Here is an 18,823-nt window from a genome sequence, read left to right as displayed (position 1 = left end):
GGGCTCTGGGGTGGGGCCAGGGATGAAGGGTTTGGGGTGCAAGCTGCCCCGGGGCTATGGCAGGGGAGAGGACTCCTGCTAGCTCTCTCTCCCTGCTGCAGTTCTGGGGCTGCGGATGGTTGGAGCACAGCCTGCAACAGCCACTGCCCCTTCCACTTCTGATGTGCCCCTCTAAACCCCAACATGCCACCTGCACGCAGGACTGTGGGAACGGTGATGTGGGAACATACTGGCTCTATGCCCACTGGAGACTCCCCTCCCTCAAAGCAGGGGAATCTCCAGCAGGTCTGGCGGGTGTTTCTGCTCTCAATGCTGGCTGCGTGGTATGGATCAGAGGGTCTGCCCCAAAGTGCTGACTGTGGCCCCCTAACCCTTTTGGAATCACGTGTCTGGCCCTGGGGCTATAGGGGGATGACTCTGCTGTTGGCCGATGACCGTGCACCCTGATACTACAGCAATGGGCAGGTACCATAGACGTTTTTAAAAAAGCAAATAAGTGCCCGATACTGTCCCCACTGGAGTTAGTGGGAGTTTCGCTTTCCCCTTGGTTGGAAGCAAGATACACCCTGTAGTCATTCCTGGGACACTGTCAACTTAAACCTCAGGCTTCAGTCTGACCTGGGTTTGTGATGTGTTACCAACATGAGTGCCATGCACACAGGATCCCCGGCACCGAAAGAGATTAGGGAGGGAAAATTCTCTGGTCAGATCTTTGTACAGTTGGTGACACTTTGTGTCTAGCTAGTGTTACTGTTCCCATTCTAGACAGCGAGTCACTTCTCCTGTTTGTGTGGGTCCTTCACACAGCAACGAGGGGTGGGAAACATTTGAAAGCCTAGGAAAGTGGGATTGCAAATCAACAGCAGTTGGCTGGGGACTGACACTACTTTGAAATTTCTGTCTGCAGTCAGCTCGACTTTGAGCCAACAGAGTCCCTTTATTTTGGAGCTGCTGCCAAGTCCCTTTACCTATGGAGGGGCTTGGCAGTAGTAATCATGCTACTTTGCCCCCCTTTGGTGTTTCTCTTTGGAGACTCTCAAAGGTTAAGTGAGTCTCAGCACCCTTCTTTCAGCCAATGAGGTAGGCACCTATTTCCACATGTATTTTGCAGATGGGCAAACTGCAGCCCAGAGGGCATGCCTGGCCCAAGGCTGCCCAGCAAGGCAGCAGCGGGCCTGGGACTAGAGCCCGGAATCCCTGATTGCTTGTGCCTTGTTCTAACCGTTAGACAGTTCTACACCCTGGTATTTGCTATCTGCTGAAGCACAGTTCCCTGGAACTACACCCGAACAGAATCCTGCTGCAGCTCCCGGTGACTCCCCAGAGTGGCTCCCAGCATCACTGTGCCCCTGAGCTATTAGAGAGCGCTCAGCTTCCCTGGGCTCTGTTGAGTAGTTTTGTCTCTTTCAGATGGCGGAACGGAGGCTCCTCGTGCTCTTTGGCAGCCAGACTGGGACAGCTCAAGATACAGCTGAGAGAATTGGCAGGGAAGCCAAGCGGCGCCACTTTCGCTGCCGGGTCGAGGCCCTGGACAGTTACCGTGTGGTGAGTATGGGGGTAAACGGAGAGCTGAGGCCGAGAAGAGCTCTGTGCAGCTTCTACGTTCTTCCCTTGCCCCTGAGTTCCTTTCAGGGTGCGCTGGATAGCACGCCGGCCGCACGGCAGCTGCCTGCCCTCTGACAAGGCCTGTGCGCTGGCCTCCAAGCCCCCTTGCAGGTGCTCAAGCTCTACGCTGCTGCAAAGACTAAGAACTGGTGAAGGCGTGAAACATGCCTTTAGCTGTGTCAGCACAAATTGGTGCCACCCTGGGTTTACTTAGAGCCAGTTTCTACAGGATGAAGAGCATGAGCGTGTCCTGCAGAAACTGGGGGTGTCTGGGGCCAGCATAAGATAAAACAAAGCCACTTGCAAAAACCACAAATGGGTCTTGTTAAAACCTGCTGTTCGTGCTGTGCTGGGTGGGCCGAGAGGCTCTGACAAAGTGCGCCGGGCCCTTCTGAGCACATGGCTGTACTGCATAAACCCAGGCTTTGTTAAAGCTGCTGGATGAGATCCTGCTGTGGGGAGGATCCATCCTCTGCTCACTTGCCTGCCTATTCCCAGAATGCCCTCCCTGCTGGTGTCCTGTGCGGGAGGGCAGCGGGGGGCGGGCTGGGGTTGTGTGGGAGGGCGGTGTGCATGGCTGTGCAGGGCTGGAGCTGTGTGGGGCTGTGCAGGGGGTCAGTATGTGGATCTGGCTGGGGGGGGTAGTGTGCGGGGCTAGGACTGTGGGGGGGGTCTGGCTGTGCAGGGGATGGTGTGCGGGGCTCAGACTGTGCGGGTGGGTCTGGCCGTGTGGAGGGCTGTAGCTGTGCGGGGGGCAGTGTGTAGGACTGGGGCTGTGCGGTGCGGTCTGGCTATGAGAGAGGGGATCCGGTGGATAGGACTGTGGCTATGTGGGGGTGTGTGTGTGGGTCTGGGGCTGTGCAGGGGTGTGGGGCGATGGGCGCTGTGCACTGTCTTGTGCAGTTTGCCGGTGGCTGTTGAAGGTTGTTGGCCCTAACCATGTGTGTCCATGTTTGTTGTGCATGCAGGCGCAGCTGATCCAGGAGCTGCTGGTGGTATTTGTGTGTGCAACCACCGGCCAAGGGGACCCGCCTGACAACATGAAGGTAGGATGTGCCATTGGCCACGACTCTTCTTTTTGGTGATTGTTTCTACCCCCGGTTTGACTCCTGTGACTGTGTTTCTGCGAGAACCGATTGTTTCCTAAACAGGCAGGCAGCAGCACGTGGCGCCGGCCTGCAGCGATTTGGGGAGGGCAGGGTGGATGTGAAGGGAGTAGTGGAGGAGTTACGGGGACCAGGAGGGGAGCCAGTGATGGGGATCATGGGGCTACAGATGCCCCCCAGTCCCTGTACTCAGAGCTGCTTTGTCCTTTATCCTGTGGATGTGCCCTCCCATTGAGGGCAGAACCTTGGGGTCCTCATGTGACAATAGTCCTCTCCCAGCCTTTCTTTTGGGAGGCTTCGGGGCTGAGAAGCGTCCGCTACTTCTGCTGGGACATGAATGTGGAAGGGGGTGCGATCTCAGCAGCTTGCTGAGTGATGATGGCCTGGGTTTGTCCTGCTGTCATGGCCAGGCAGGGCTTGCCTTGTGCTTGCCGAGTGCTCCCTGCCAACTGACACCATGGCAAGGCTGGCTGTTGCTTGTTTCCTAGTGTCAGTTTGCTGGATAAACCAGAGAACTCATCATATTCTGCATCTCCAAGGACTCCGCTGAACTGATCGCCCAACTGAGAGAGACCCCAGTTGATCACGGCCCCGCCCCAGCCGGATTGGGCCCTCAGGGCAGTGCGGGGCAGGAGGGCAGAGCAGCCTGTGGGAAGGGTGCATGTTGGAGCCATGTGATACTTGACTGTGTTTGCTTGTAGAATTTCTGGCGGTTTATCTTCCGAAAGAACCTGCCCCCCGCCTCCCTTTGCCAGATGGACTATGCCGTGCTGGGCCTCGGAGACTCCTCCTATCCCAAGTGAGTGGCTTGTCCCACGGCCCCTTTGCTGTATTACACACTGAGTTCCCATCCAGGCCTGCTGAAAGGTGTTGATCATTCCCTTCCCAGCACTGAGTGCTTTGGGGTGAAGAGAGCTGTTCTGAGACCCTTTGTGTAAATCAACCGGTGATGCTTTAAAAAAGTCTTATTAGAAAAGCTCAAAGTCACTAGCGGGTCGCACGCTTTGCTGGGTCTGTAGGACACCGAGGAGAGGGCAGCCTGTGTCGGGCAAGTGATGTGCCCGGAGAGAGGGCAGCCTGTGCTGTGGGGGGGACAAGTGGTGCGCCTGAGGAGAAGGCAGCCTGTGCTGTGTGTCAGCTGCACAGCACACCCAGGGAGAGGGCAGCCCATGCCGTGCTTCCCTTCTAATTCCCAGCAGCAGAGGTGTGGCTGGAGCCCAGAGGCTCTCTCCTGCGGGACCTGTGTGCAGGCAGGAGAAATGTGGGGAAGGAGCTGTGCATGGGAGCGAGAGCCTGTTTTCTGTGCATTCAAAGGCTGATCGGAGGGTGGGAGATTCTTTTGTATTGACATTAAAAAAATCCTTGAAAACCAGCCAGCCCCTCCCTGGGAGCAAGTCAGATCCTGGGGACGTGCTGCGCACCGGTCCGTCCCCCTCGACTGGGGGAATTCAGTCAGTCGTGTCGGCTCGGCAACAGGTCAGAAACGTGGATGTGGGGCCAAGCAACCAGGGCCATGGGCTATCAGGTTTGTGGGGGGGCTGGGGCAGGAACCAGCCCCACTGCTTCGCTGCCCCAGCAGCAGTGGGATTGCGGGCTCCCAATGGTAAAGCCCCCCCCCCCACTGTGTCTGTGTCTCTGATTCTTCTTGGCCCAGGTTTAATTTTGTTGCGAAGAAGCTGCACAAGCGGCTGCAGCAACTCGGGGCCAGCCCCATCCTGCCAGTAGCCTTGGGAGACGACCAGCATGACTTGGGGTAAGCTCACTGCCTGGGGGAGGGGCTGCTGTAAGGATCCCCCCTGTGGCTTTGGTCCTCCAGCTGGTGCTGCAGCCCCAGCTCAGCCTGTAGGGCAAGGCAGCACGCTCTGATTCCCCAGGGCTGGCTCACACCCTGCAACAGCTCTGCTCCTGCCCCTGAAATCTGACTAGCTGCACTCTCTGCTGGTCCAGGCCTGGGTCCTCCCCACAGCTCTGCTTAGTTACCTGTATTCCGCTGCTGTTCATCCCCTCCTGCTCTCCACACACACCTCAGTCCTTTCCTGCAAACCCTGGCTTTCCAGGCCTGGCTGCCTGTTCCCCTCAGTCTCTGCTAATGCTCTGCACACCTGGCGTGCAGCCCACCCCCTCAGTTCTAATCCTGGGTCCCCCCGTTCCGTCCCACCTCGCACTGCTGGTTTTCCCATTCCTGACCTGCAGCCCCACCAACTCTTCAAGTCCTGGCCAGACTGCCCCCTTATCCCAGCCAGTCTTGTGGTTTTGTCACACTGGCAGGCTGAAACCTGCTGCACTGATTTTCACCCATGATAGAAGCCAGTTCACGCTGAAGTAAAATCTCACCCTCATATTCTAACTGGGTCGGCTGTCCTGTCCAGAGGGCACTGATTACTCAAGTGTGCCTACCGAGCATGGGCAGCTGCCGAGACCCTCTACAGAATGTGCACCTAACCCACTGCAGAACTATCGCCAGGTAACCCAGAGCTCTTGGCCCACGGGAAAGAGCCCCTGCAGCCTTGGTGTTACACCCAGGCTCATTGCATGTGCATGTGTCATTGCTTCAGGGAGCTCATGGGAGGCCACTGCACTTGGGTCTGAAGAGTCTCCTCTCTGAACTCAGGGCCTGGTTTGAGAGTCCTCCCTAGAATGCTGTCACTGTTCCAGTCTGCCCGTGTGACCCCCTCCCACAGGGACCGGCTAGGCAGCACCTACCTGTCAGGCATCTGTATTGTCACCTCTGCCTACTGCTGCTCCTCCAAGTGGACTACGCGGAGGGCCCAGCCTGGTGACCAGCCCTCCATGCAGGGAGAAGTGAACTGATGTTCAGCGCCAGCAGGGACATCCAAGTTACGTAGCTTCACTGCCACGTGCCATTCCTCGGGCAGTCCCTGTTCAGCTGGGTTGTGGGGGCTGGGAGCTGGGAGCTGGTGGCTCGCATCTCTCTGATGCCCCCTCTGGCTGACTGAAGGAACCCCGCTTGCCCCAGTGGGGCAGCGTTGTAGGAAGGAGGTTTCTGAAGTTTGGGAGTCACAGGGAAGCAGCAGGACAGGGTCCCAGCAGTCCCCCAGCCCAATGATGCAAGCCCTGCTGAAGTTTGTATTTATCTCCTGCAGGTTGGATGCAGTGGTTGATCCCTGGCTTCTGGACTTGTGGGGAAGGATCCTACCCTTGTACCCTCTGCCTCCTGGCCTTGGCATTATCGGCCCTGATGTCCTGTGAGTACCAAGGGTGGGCGCAGACCATCTACTGCCTTCCAGCCACTGCTGGCTAGGGGAAAGCTGATTGGTTGCACATGGTGCCTTGAAATGCTGCTTTCCCAGGCTGGTCCCTGTGGGCACAGAGCTCTGCCCTGTGTGCTTGGTAGGAAGCTTTCTGCCCTGGTTGCCAGAGTCCCAGACACACCCTGGACGGAGGAGCCTTGCTTCAACCCGTCCAGCACACAGTAGAGAACAAAGGTGTCAGGCTATCTGGAGTGGCTCAGGGACATGAGTACCAATCTCAGGGCAGACTGTCAAGGAGCAGGGCCCACCCCCCCAAACTGGTTGTGAGTTCTATACAGAGATTTCACCAACCAAATGTCAAGTGTGAACTCCTCAGGCACCACAGCAGCCTTAGCATGGAGTCACAGACAGTCCCCTCAGATACTCCAGTCTGTCTTGCCACCCGCGCAAGCCTGCCTTTTTGATAAATGGTCCCTTACACCAAAAATCACAACAATATTCAGGTTAGTCCCAGTCCCAAAGGACCAGTCACCCAGGTCAATTGCACCTTTAGATCCTGCACCAAAGACAACACTTGTTGCCAATCTTATAATAAATTACAGTGGAACCCCATTTATCCGATCTCATTGGGACCGGTACCAGATTGGATAATCAAAAATTCAGATAACCAGCCTTGCCGCCTGGGGCTGACAGCCTAAGCCCCACCGCCCGGTTCGGTTAATACGGAGAGCTGGATAATGGAGGCTCAAATAAGTGAGGTTCTACTGTAACTAAAGGCTTATTAACTATTAAGAAAAAGGAATGAGAGCGTTATTTACAAGGTTAAAGCAGGTAAATGTGCACACACAAATGAGTTACAGTCTTACGTCTACAGCACAAAATTATTTCGAAATTATTCTATTCGAATTTTTGGAAGTGATTTTATACATTCGGTCTTGTGTGTCCCTACTAAAGCGCGTTAATTCGGTGGAGTGCGTCCACAGTACCGAGGCTAGCATCAAATGTCAGAGCAGTGCACTGTGGGTAGTTATCCCACAGTTCCTGCAGTCCTCGCCGCCCACTGGAATTCTGGGTTAAGCTCCCAGCGAACGATGGGGCAGAAACATTCTTGTGGGTGTTTCTGGGTGTGTGTCGTCAGTCGCTCCTCCCTCTGTGAAAGCTACGGCAGATAATGGTTTTGCTTCTTTTTGGCGTGCAGACGCCATACTGCTTTCAGCAGATGGTGCAGTACGGTGCACCGCTTCTCTCCTGGTACTATGAATCCACCTCACATTTCTTCTCGTCTTTCTACGTAATCTCTGTAAGTATCTGCTCTTTCTCTACCTCATCAACCGCTTCCAACTCTGCTCAGCCATCGTGAACCGAGCAGCACGGCTTTCGCCGCCGACTCTGCTCTCCCGCTCTTACCGCGCTACCGAGCTTCTCCATGTTGTCTGTCCTGGGCTCCCGCCTCCGTGAAAGCCACAGAAGACAACCATTTCCTGCCTCTTTTCGGTTATCGTGAACCGAACAGCACCTCTTCCGCTGCCACTCTGCTCTCCTACGTTTCGCGCCCTTTTTCCAGGATTACCCGTGCAGGCGCCATAGCGCGGCAAGCATGGAGCCCGCTCAGATCTCCGCTGCAGTTTTGACCATTGTAAATACCTCGTGCATTATCCAGCAGCATGTGCAGTACCTGCAAAACCGGGTGAGAAAGCGACAACAGCGTGATTACTATACTGATAAGGACATGAACACAGACGTTTCTAGAAGCATGGCATGTGGTGATTGGGAGATCATGGTGGCGTTGGGCCAGGTTCATGCCGTGGAATGCTGATTCTGGGCCCGGGAAACAAGCATAGTGTTGCAGGTATGGGATGATTCCCAGTGGCTGCAAAGCTTTCGTATGCATAGGGCCACTTTCATGGAACTTTGTGACTTGCTATCCCCTGCCCTGAAGCGCAAAGACACCAAAATGAGAGGAGCCCTCACAGTTGAGAAGCAAGTGGCCATAGCCCTGTGGAAGCTTGCAACGCCCGACAGCTACCGGTCAGTCGGGAATCAGTTTGGAGTGTGCAAATCTACTGTGGGGGCTGCTGTGCTGCAAGTAGCCAATGCAATCATTGACCAGCTGCTATCAAGGGTAGTGACTTTTGGAAATGTGCAGACCATTGTGGATGGCTTTACTGCGCTGGCGTTCCCTAACTGCGACGGGATGATACACGGAACTCATATCCCTATCTTGGCCCCGGAACACCGGCGCGATCAGTACGTAAACCACAAGGAGTACTTTTCCATGGTGCTTCAAGCACTGGTGGATCTCAAGGGACATTTCACTGACGTCAGTGTGGGATGGCCTGGAAAGATGCATGACACTCACATCTTCAGGAACTCTGGTCTGTTTGAACAGCTGCAGGAAGGGACTTACTTCCCAGACCAGAAAATTACTTTTGGGGATGTTGAAATACCTATAGTTATCCTCCGGGACCCAGCCTACCCGTTAATGCCATGGCTCATGAAGCCGTACGCATGCACCCTGGACAGTAGTAAGGAGCAGTTCAGCTATAGGCTGAGCAAGTGCAGAATGGTGGTAGAATGTGCTTTTTGGACGTTTGAAAGCGCGCTGGCGCAATTTACTCAGTTAGATCTCAGCGCAACCAATATTCCAGTTGTAATTGCTGCTTGTTGTGTGCTCCACAATATCTGTGAGAGTAAGGGGGAGATGTTTATGGTGGGTGGGAGGTTGAGGCAACTTGCCTGGAGGCCAGTTTTGCACAGCCAAACAACAGGGCAATTAGAAGAACGCAGCAGGGCACGCTGCACATCAGAGAAGCTTTGAAAGCCAGTTTCATGACTAGCCAGGGTATGGTCTGACAGTTGTGTTTGTTTCTCTTGAAGTTACCCGCCCCCTATATATATGAAAGGAAATAAAGTCACAATTGTTTAAAAAATGTTCTTTATTATTTGTTCCACAACATATTGAGAGAAATCAGAAGGTAGACCGGGGGAGTGGGGGGTATTGGGTTAGGGAGGTGGAGGAGGAGGGAAGGACAAGTCCAGAAACCAAATCAAAATTTCGGATATGCCAGCTTTCTGCTGCTTGTGCAATCCTCTGGGGTTGAGTATATGGGTCCTCGTAGCCTTTCTCCCCCCGCCCCCCGTGTTCTTGGGCGTCTGGGTGTGGAGGCTATGGAACTTGGGGAGGAGAGAGGGCGTTTATACAGGGGCTGCAGCGGCAGTCTGTGGTCTTGCTGCCTTTTCCGCATTAGATCCATCATACAGCGGAGCATGTCAGTTTGTTCCCCCATGAGCTTGACCATACCATCCTGCCTGCTCTCATCGCGCGCATCCCTCTTCTCTTCATGTTAATTTAATGCTTTACGCGACTCCGCAATTATTTGCCTCCATGCATTCAACTGGGTCCTATCAGTGTGGGAGGACTGCATTTGCTTGACGAACATGTTGTCCCAAGCCTGTTTTTTCCACCTTCTAATCTGGACCAGCCTCTGGGACGGAATAGATAGGGGCCGCGTTGAAACATTTGCACCTGCGGAAGGAGAAAAAGGGAGGGTAATATTTTAAAGGATACATTTTAGAAACAAAAAGGACACTCTTTCTCAGTGAAACAGGCAATTTATAGTACACAGCACATGTTCTTTCTGTACAAGGTCACATTTTGCCTCTTATACTGAAGTGCCTGCCACTTTGGTGTGAGTAAGCCATCACACGCAGCCGGGCAACAGAATTCAGCTTGCAGGCAGCCATTGGTAAGCCCCAGGGGCATGCGGGGTTCTGCTTCTTCCGCATTCATTTCAATGCTTTCAAACTGCTGGGGCCCCCTTTCCCATAGCAAGCAATGCCTGGTGGGTTTGCCATATAAAAGGAGGGCCTGCAGGCTCTCTAGTATGATTGCTTCATACAACATCCCCCACCCCACCCCCCGCACCCACCACATGGCTTCGATGAGGCTCTGAGCAGGGATGAACCCTTTAAACTAAACGGGAACAGCCCAGCACAGCTGGGTTTTCCCCCCCACCCCCAACCGCATGGCTCCGATCAGGCTCTCACTCACCAGAAGTGCCTTCTCCAGGGTCATGGTCCAGGAGCCCGCCTTGGGAGTGGGGGAGGCTGTTGGCTCCAGCGTTAAGACTAGTTCCTGGCTAAGGGGGAAAACGGATTCCCCACTTGCCACCTGTGCACTGTCCTCCTCCTCCTCTTTGTCCTCCAATAACTCATCCTCCTCACTCCATGCAACTCCCCCCTTGCAGGTGTCCATGGACAGTGGTGGGGTACTGGTGGCGTCACCCCCCATAATTGCATGCAGCTCACGGTAGAAGCGGCATGTATGGGGCTGTGATCCAGAGCGCCCGTTCGCCTCCCTGGCTTTTTCGTATGCTTGCCTGAGCTCCTTGATTTATGTACGACACTGCTCTGTGTCCCTGGAGTAGCCTCGTTCCGTCATGGCCCTGGAGACTTTAATGTACGTATTTGCGTTTCTTTTTTTGGAACGTAGTTCTGCCGTAACAGATTTGTCTCCCCAACATGCAATGAGATCCAGTACCTCCCGTTCAGACCATGCTGGAGCTCGTCTGCGAATCCAGGACTGCGTGGTCTCTTGCCTGGACTGTGCTGATGGTGACCAAACAGGAAAAGAAATTCAGAAGTTCCCGGGGCTTTTACTGCCTACCTGGCTAGTGCATCGGAGTTGAGAGTGTTGTCCAGAGAGGTCACAAGGGAGCATTCTGGGATAGCTCCCAGAGGCCAATAACATTGAATTGCGTCCACAGTACCTGTAACCCAGAACTGCAATCTCGATTTTAGCGCTACTCCACTTGCCGAGGTGGAGTACAGAAATCGGATTAAAGAGCCCTTTAAATCGGAAAAAACGGTTTGGTTGTATGGACGGAATCCGTTTTATTTCGAATTAAGTCGACTAATTGCGAAATAAGCATGTACTGTAGACCAGGCCTTAGGTTCCAATGGGTAATAGAAGCTGCTGGATACCCAAACTCTATATGTCCTCTAGGGCTAACCCACGCCAAGTACTGGGGGTCCCTTGCTTATGCTTAGAAATCTTTCCCTCTCCACGTCCAGTAGCACAGAGACCCAGTTTCTTCTTATCAAGGATTTTTATTCCCTTATCCCAGAGTTCAGGCTAATGGGATGAGTCCTTGTGTGCATCTCCTCTTCATGAGTGTGGGGGGAGCAATCACTAAAGTCTTTGTCCTCTGAGGTTTCACGATGGCTCATGTGGGCCGTCTTGGGGGCCAGAATAACTGTAGGAAGGCTGTAGGAAGCCAGCCTTTACATTAATTAATGCTTCTTTCCTGTTTGGTGAGCTACACAGTCCCACAGGTTTACACTGCAAACTCTTAATATAACCTCATACCATGGGGTACAGGTGTTAAGTGAGCTCAATACATGCAGCATCCTACAAGCATTTCATAAAGTCTGGTTCTGTGGGTCTCATCCTTGCCCTGGGGACCCTCCCACAGGGAACTGGGGCTCAGCTTGGTAGTCTCCCCTTCCTCAGTACTGCACAGAGGCCTGGCTGGGGATGTATGCAGGGGAAGAGGGCTCAGGCAGCCTGGGGCTGTGTTACTGTTCCATGGGACCCTGACTTCTGCCCCAGAAGAGGGGCTATGGGATACTGTGCAGTCAACCGCCTGCCATGCTGCATTTCTACCATGGGTTGTGTTCCCAGCCCAGGAGTCCTGCTCTCTGGTGTGGGAACACTGGGGCACCAGCAGGGGAGTCCCGCTACTTCCACGGTTGGGGCCTTCTGGATGCCAGTCCATTCTCCTTTAGCTCTGGAAGGGAGAGCTTCCTCTGCTGTCCCATGTGGGAAAGGCTCCATGGTGGATTCTGCACCACTCTCTGTGTTCCGGGGTGGGCTTTTGCTGCAGGCATTTTCCTGCTGTCTAGTCCATGTGTCAGCAGCCTGGGAGTGGCTCTGCAGGGGTTCTGTGCACCTTGTCCGCACACCTCACGTCCGTGGCGTGCTTGGAAACCTTGCAGATTTACTGTGGCCTCTCTAGGACCATCTGATGCTGGAGCCCGGCTCTGGCTGCCCCAGAATGCATTTGGCCTTGGTTCCTCCCTGTGGAGGATCTGGCTGCGGGGGTTCCACTTGGCAGACTGGCTGGGTTTTGCTCTCTTTTTGCATGGTTGCGGGTCTAGGGTCCCGTTTGCCCTCAGTCTGTGCTCATACTGCAGAGCTAGCCTGGCTCCTGTCAGCGGTTTGGGGCACATTTGAATCCCTCTGAGTTTGGGAGTAGCCTGCAGATGGTACCCAGGCAATGCTCCGGGCTTTGGGGGTGACTGGTGCTAACCATTCCTGGCCCAGAGAGGTCATGCAATGGAGCTGACTGTGCCACATTGTTCTTCCCTGCAGTTTACCCTCCAAGTTCACTCTGCATTTTCTGGAGGAGCACTCCAGTGGCTGCGACGGGGGCCAGTCCCGGCAGGAGGCAGCCAGGCAGGCCCCCTCAGAGCTTCGCCCCTTTGCTGCCCAGATGGTGTCCAACCAGAGGGTCACGGCGGAATCACACTTCCAGGACGTCCGGCTCATTGAGTTTGATGTCACAGGCTCTGGGATTGAGTGAGTCACCCCTAGGCCCACTGGGTTTCTATTGTATGCGTGGAACGGGAGCTGCCCTGGCCCCTCCTTGTGCTCACAGTGACTCCAGACCAGAGGTGGGCAAGCTACGGCCCATGGGACCGTCCTGCCCGGCCCTTGAGCTCCTGGCCGGGGAGGCTGCCCCTGGCCCCTCCCCTGCTGTCCCCCCTCCCCCGCAGCCACACCACATGGGCAGCGCGGCTGGCTCCATCAGGGCAGTGGGGCTGCGAGCTCCTGCCGCTCTGAGCGGCATGGTAAGGGGGGGGGGTGGCATGTGCGTGTAGCAGCGAAGTTGAGTAGGGGGTCCCGGGGGGCAGTCAGGGGACAGGGAGCAGGGGGCTGTTGGATGGGGCGGAGGTTCTGGGGTGGGGCGGTCAGGGGATGGGGGGGTTGGATAGGGCATGGGAGTCCCAGGAGGCCTCTCAGGGGGCGGGGGTGTAGATAGGGGGTTGTGGGGGCAGTCCAGGGACAGGGAGCGGGGGGGGTTGGATAGGGGGTGGGGTCCCAGGGGGCCTCTCAGGGGCGGGGGTGTGGATAGGGGTCAGGGGGACAGGGAACAGGGGGGTTGGATAGGTGTGGGAGGCCCAGGGGGCCTGTCGGGGGACAGGGTGTGGATAGGGGTCGGGGCAGTCAGGGGACAGGGAGGTTGGATGGGGGTGGAGTCCTGGGGGGCTGTTAGGGGCAGGGGATGCAAGGAGCGGGCGATCAGGGGACAAGGAGCGAGGTGGGGGGGTTGGATGGGTCGGAGGCTCTGAGGTGGGGGGGAAGTGGATGGGGGCGGGGGCCAGGCTGTTTGGGGGGCACAGCCTTCCCTACCCAGCCCTCCATACAGTTTCACACCCCAGTGTGGCCCCCGTGCTCAAGACAGAGCAGGAGCTGCTGCTGCTCTTTGGAAGGTGTTTTTCTGTGGCAGTGACCCCGTGACCTCAGCCACCCCCTGTCCCTGCTGGATCACTGCCCTGAAGAAGGGGGTTTCCTTTCTCCAGGGGGCTTTTGCTGGCCGGAGCAGAGACTCATTCAGTGGGTTTATCAGTCTGTGCAGGGCCATCAGTCTTTGGCTTTCTGCACCTCTCCTCATTGTCCTGTTGTCAGTCGTCCACCTGCGCAACGGTGGGCCCCACCGCTCTGGTTCACTGCCACTGTACAGCTCTTTGAGTGGTGCCCCAGGCAGGCGCTGCTCGGGAGGGGAGCTGACCTGATCCCACAGGAAGGGATGACTCTGTTTGCCAGGCCGTGCAGGCTCCATTTCCCGCTCCCTGGCCACTCCTCTCCAGGTTTCTGTAAGGATGCTGGGCCCCGTGGTTTAATCGGCCCCAGTGGTGCCTGCTCTCCAGCCATGTAACCCCTGCTGGGCTGGCTCCCTACTCAGCAGAGGTGGTGGAAAGCTGGGCTGTATTTTGGCCCGAACTGGGGATTGGGACGGCACTGCCCCCCGGTCTGGGTCAGGGTAATGTACTGATCGGGATTCGTTTGTTGCTGTTGGAAACCAAGGCGGCAGGGAGCTGGGCAGAGTGATTCCACACATGGGGGGGCCCTGCAGTGAGGAACAGGCTTCCACCTTCCTTCCGCTGCTTGGCAATCCCCCTTTCAGACCCTGCCCTCTCAGTGGCCTTTGAGCTCCCTTCCCTGCCCTCCCTCTGCTGCGGTTGGCTGTGCAGGGGGGGAGCTGGCATGTGTGCTGCATGCCCTGCAGGTACCAGGCGGGAGACGTGCTGATGGTCCAGCCCCGGAACGCCCCTGAGGACGTGCAGCATTTCTGCCAGCTTCTGCGCCTGGATCCAGAGAGATGCTTTGTGCTGAAGCCCTCTGAGCCCGGTACGCTCCCCACCCCCTGCTCCTTCCTCTCCGTGCCAGGCTGGGGCCGCCCGTTCGGCGGCTCTGCTCCAGCTCCCGTCTCTGCTCTCTTGTGCTTTGGAGCCTGGGAGATTGCAGGAGAGCTAGTCAGCCACTGATGGATGGACTGTTCAGCTCTGTCTCGTGAGAGCGCTGGCCGTGTGGTCCCACTGCAGAAGTGTGAGATTGGGATTTGACCAGCAGTGTCCAGCCTGCGTCCTCGCCCTCCCCTCTCCTCAGGGCATGACAGGCAGAGCGGGCCCCTCAGTTCCCCCTTGCACCGGGGCGGTGAGACGGAGCTCTGGGCTCCACCTCGGCATCACAGCTGCCTCTCCTCAGAGCTGACCCGTCGGGGGGCTCCTCGCTTTACCGCCTGTGTCAGCTCCAGGGGTTCAGTGTGGGGGCCGCAGGAACACCCAGACACGTCCCTCCCAAGGGCCCAGGACTGCCCCAGCGGCATCACTCGGGGACCAGCCCAGACTACCCCTCTGGTCTAGCATTTCAGCCCCAGCGGGCACCAGTGGCTCCTCCGGTGAGACCCCAGGAGCTAGTCTTCCTCCTTTGTCTTTCATAAGAGCCCCAGAAATCAGCACTGGGCTGGTCCATCTCCTCCCCGAGGCCAGCCCAGCCCAGCCCATCTCCGCCCCAAGACCCAGCCCGGCCCATTGCCACGCTCCCCGAGACCCGTCCCGGCCAGCCCGGCCCATTGCCACCCGCCCCGAGACCCAGCCCGGCCCATTGCCACGCGCCCCGAGACCCGCCCCGGCCAGCCCGGCCCATTGCCACCCGCCCCGGCCAGCCCGGCCCATTGCCACCCGCCCCGAGACCCGCCCCGGCCAGCCCGGCCCATTGCCACCCGCCCCGAGACCCGCCCCGGCCAGCCCGGCCCATTGCCACCCGCCCCGGCCAGCCCGGCCCATTGCCACGCGCCCCGAGACCCGCCCCGGCCAGCCCGGCCCATTGCCATGTGCTTAGTGCAGCTCTTCTCCTAGTGGTCAGAAGTCAGAGCCCAAGCAGCTGGAGCCCGGCCAGTCTCTTCAGCTTGCCTCAGGAGCGCTCCTGTCCTGGGAGTCTGTAAGGCCAGCAGGGGTCCCAGGCTCGTCTGTTCTGACCTCCTGTGCGTGACAGGCCACCAGCACGTGCACACTACCCGCAGCAGCCGCAATGAGACCAAAGCGTCACAGCCCACAGGCAGAGAACAGGAGGGACTCAGGTGCACCAGTGTCAGGGAAATGATTAAGTGAGATAATCCTGGCAGTGCCCTGCATACACGCACTGCAGAGAAAGGTGAGCACCCCTGAGATCACTGCCAATCTGAGCTGGGGGAAGACTCCTTCCTGAGCCTACATAGGGCAATCAGCCAGGCCCCAGGCAGGTGAGCAAGATCCATCCAGCCAATCACCTGAGAGACAGAACGTGCCACCTCTGAGCCCTGGCCCTCCCCGCCCAGTGTTCCATCTCCAGCCAGGCCAGCCCTGGTGTTTCAGAGGAAAGAAACCAAACCCCAGAGTACAGGGTGGGGAGGGGAGCATCCCCCAGCTGAAGACCTGATGCATGAGTTTTAGGTACGTAAGACATAGCAGCCAGGTCCCTTCTGGTTTGAGCCCCCCCCCCACCATCACAAGCAACCCCATCGTACAATCCACTCAGACACTTGTCCAGCTTTCTCTTGAAGCTAATTAATTCTTTGTCCACCCCCCCCCACCTCCTGTTGGGAAGCTGTTCCAGAGGGCTAGACTCTATGCAGAACCCAGCGCAGACTTTTACAATACATTATCGCCCAGATCTGGCCTCAGGAGAGCAGGTCTGGAGTCCTTGCTACCGCCGGTTGGTTGGGTAGGTCCCCCACCACAAGCGGGGACCCACCCGGACAGAAACTTGGAAGGAGACAGATCTTCCAGTAGCTGTACTGCTTGAGGTGGTTTGTCCGTGTGGCCCCCCAGCCACCCCGCCAGCCCTGCTCCTTTCATCGTCCATCTCTGCTAAGGTTCTGAACTAGCAAGGGGACTAAGAGACAGGCAGGGCTGCTCTGCCCTACAAGCCCCCAGGCGGGCGGGCGGGGCACAAGGATGTGCAGGTCACAGGCCAACAGACCCTGCTGATCAAAGATTCACCTCTCACATCCCAGAGGTGCCCGCGCATCGAGAGTGAGATCCACAAACACAAGACCACTAAGAAAATCACTGTTACTGTGGGTCAGCACCCACTCTTCTCTGCAGCACTCCCAGCCTCCCCCATCTCAGGCTATGGGCCAAACGGGTATGGGGTGAGAAGTGGTGGCTGTGCCGGTGACCAGGGGAGGAGAGCAGTGAGGACTCCTCAGGCTGGCAGGAACAATGCTGTGGCCGGTTGCTCAAGCGGTTGCAGATGTGCATTGCACTCAGGTGTGCCTGCATCTAGGGAATGGAGAGCGGGAGATGGTTTTCCTGCCGCTGTCGTTCTTTGAGCTGTGGATGCAGACGTGTGTTCCACGACCCACGCTCCATCCCTCTTCATAGGTCTAGTCTGCCTCTCTCGAGGGAAAGAACTGAGGGGGGTTGGGTTGGTGCCACCCTTAAATAGCCGTGGGAGACACAAAGCGCCTGTTGCCCTAACAGATGCTGCTGTAGGAAAAACGTCTTAGACTCTTCCTGCACTATGTGTAAACGCACCTGAGTACAGCACACCTCTGCACCCACAGCTCAAAGCTCAGTTACAGCTCAGGTAAATCACCTGTCCTGGGGAGCTTCCACTGGGTTCGACTCGACTGAACTCCCCCATGTGCTGGCAAATCCATTTGCTGGGGTGACTCAGTTACTCTTGCTTTGGCCTCCCCTAGAAACAACAGAATCCACTTCAGCTGGCTGCAGCATCACTCCCACGCTGCGTCGTACCTGCCTTCTGCTATTGCAGAGCCTCTCCTGCTCCAGTCGGGCTCTGAGCGGAAGCGAAGCCTGAGGCAGCCCTAGGCGGGGTTGGGGGGAGCTCCTTGGGCAGCTGTGCAGCCAGGCTTCTTGCCCCTTACTTGGGTCAGCGCCAGCCTCCAGAGCTCTCTTGGCCTCATCCCTTCCCTTGCAGGAACCCCCCTTCCTGCCCACTTGCCGCAGCCGTGCACCATCCAGCTCCTGGTTGCCTGCTACCTGGACATTTCCTGTGTTCCCCGTCGCTCTTTCTTCGAGCTCTTGTCCTGGTTCTCGCCAAACGAACTGGAGCGTGAGAAGCTGCAGGAATTCAGCTCTGCGCAGGGCCAGGAGGAGCTCTGCAGCTACTGCAGCCGGCCCCGCAGGACCACCCTGGAGGTAGGGCAGCTGGAGGAACCTGCCGGGGAGAGTGGGGACTTTCTGTAGGGAGCTGCACTGGGTTCTTGGCTCTGCTTGGCCTTGCCCCTCTCCCTGAAGCTGGGCAAATGGAGATGAAGTAAAGCACAGATATTTTACAGCGAGGGTCAGTAAGGGCCATGTGCCTGTTCCAGCGTTGCCCTGGATGGGCAGCAGGTCGGCCCTTGTGGAGAAGTGTGACTCTGGCGCAGTCCCCGTAACAGCCAAGAGCAGAGTCCCAGGCAGCCCTTGGAGGCCACGGAGGGTTGCAGAGGGGTGCGGTAGGATGAGCTGGGGGGCAAGTGGAGGGGTGGGAAGTTGAGGAAACAAAGAGAAAGTGGTGGGGGTTGTCCTAGTGTGGTGGAGGATTAGGCTGTGCCCTCCTTGCACGTGATTACTTCCCCCCCTGCTCCTCTCATCCCTCGCACAGACCCCAGCCCCACTTCCCTATCCTCCTGGAGGGCTAAGGGCTCTTTCACGAGGAGTCCCATCTCCTTCACCTCACGCTGTCCTAGCTGGGCACTGAACGAGGACAGGGAACTGTGCAATGCACGTGGTCCTGTGCTGAAAGACCCGGGGTGTAATGCACACACTGTAAATGCTCATGTACAAAGGCACCGTGACCTGGACATTCCCTGACTTGGACTTAATTTGCAACTTTGTTCACACATATTTTTTTCCTATGGAATTTCCCGGTTTTTTAATGCAGGGGAGGAAGGGCAAGAAAAGAACCTTCTTTATGGGCTTAGACTGTTTGGCCAGGAAGCCCTAGACACCAGCAGCAAGGTTGGGCTTGCATGCCCCAGTGCTGAAACTGTGTCCTGTACATAGCGCTCTCCACAGTCCCAGGTGCCCTTTCCTCGGTGCAGAGCGCTCTGTGAACGAGGCAAGGCCGGGACCCCATGGAGGGCTCTGGTGTGGAGGGGGGCAGAGCACAAGCACATCGGGAGGACCTACCAGTGCTGAGGGTGCGGCTGCAGGCTGCCCCGCTCCCAGGTTGCCTTCCAGGAGAACTGAGTGGTAGCAGTGTGTAGAGTCAGAGACTCCCAGGCCGGAAGGGACCGTTGTGATCATCTCGTCTGACCCCTGCATCGCACAGGCCAGAGACCTGCCCCACAGTCATCCCTAGAGCAGACCAGTTAGACAAACATCCAACCTTGATATAAAAATAGC

The 18,823-nt window shown here is 56.9% G+C and overlaps 1 protein-coding gene across 7 annotated transcripts in view; it reads left to right on the top strand.

The window, feature by feature from the left end:
- Nucleotides 1–18,823, top strand: part of NDOR1 (NADPH dependent diflavin oxidoreductase 1) — a 47,296-nt gene that overhangs the window by 10,032 nt on the left and 18,441 nt on the right. For all 7 annotated transcript variants that reach the window (XM_084650258.1, XM_084650255.1, XM_084650260.1 and 4 more), the window contains 8 exons: nt 1,411–1,545; nt 2,574–2,651; nt 3,413–3,510; nt 4,366–4,464; nt 5,816–5,917; nt 12,297–12,503; nt 14,215–14,336; nt 17,412–17,632. In XM_084650258.1, coding sequence (XP_084506384.1) covers nt 1,411–1,545; nt 2,574–2,651; nt 3,413–3,510; nt 4,366–4,464; nt 5,816–5,917; nt 12,297–12,503; nt 14,215–14,336; nt 17,412–17,632 — 1,062 coding nt within the window. The remainder of the gene's footprint in view (nt 1–1,410; nt 1,546–2,573; nt 2,652–3,412; nt 3,511–4,365; nt 4,465–5,815; nt 5,918–12,296; nt 12,504–14,214; nt 14,337–17,411; nt 17,633–18,823) is intronic.

Source organism: Lepidochelys olivacea, assembly GCF_965140295.1.
Source record: "Lepidochelys olivacea isolate rLepOli2 genome assembly, chromosome: 16".
NCBI lineage: Eukaryota > Metazoa > Chordata > Testudines > Cheloniidae > Lepidochelys > Lepidochelys olivacea.
This window is presented reverse-complemented; position numbering and strand designations above follow the sequence as displayed.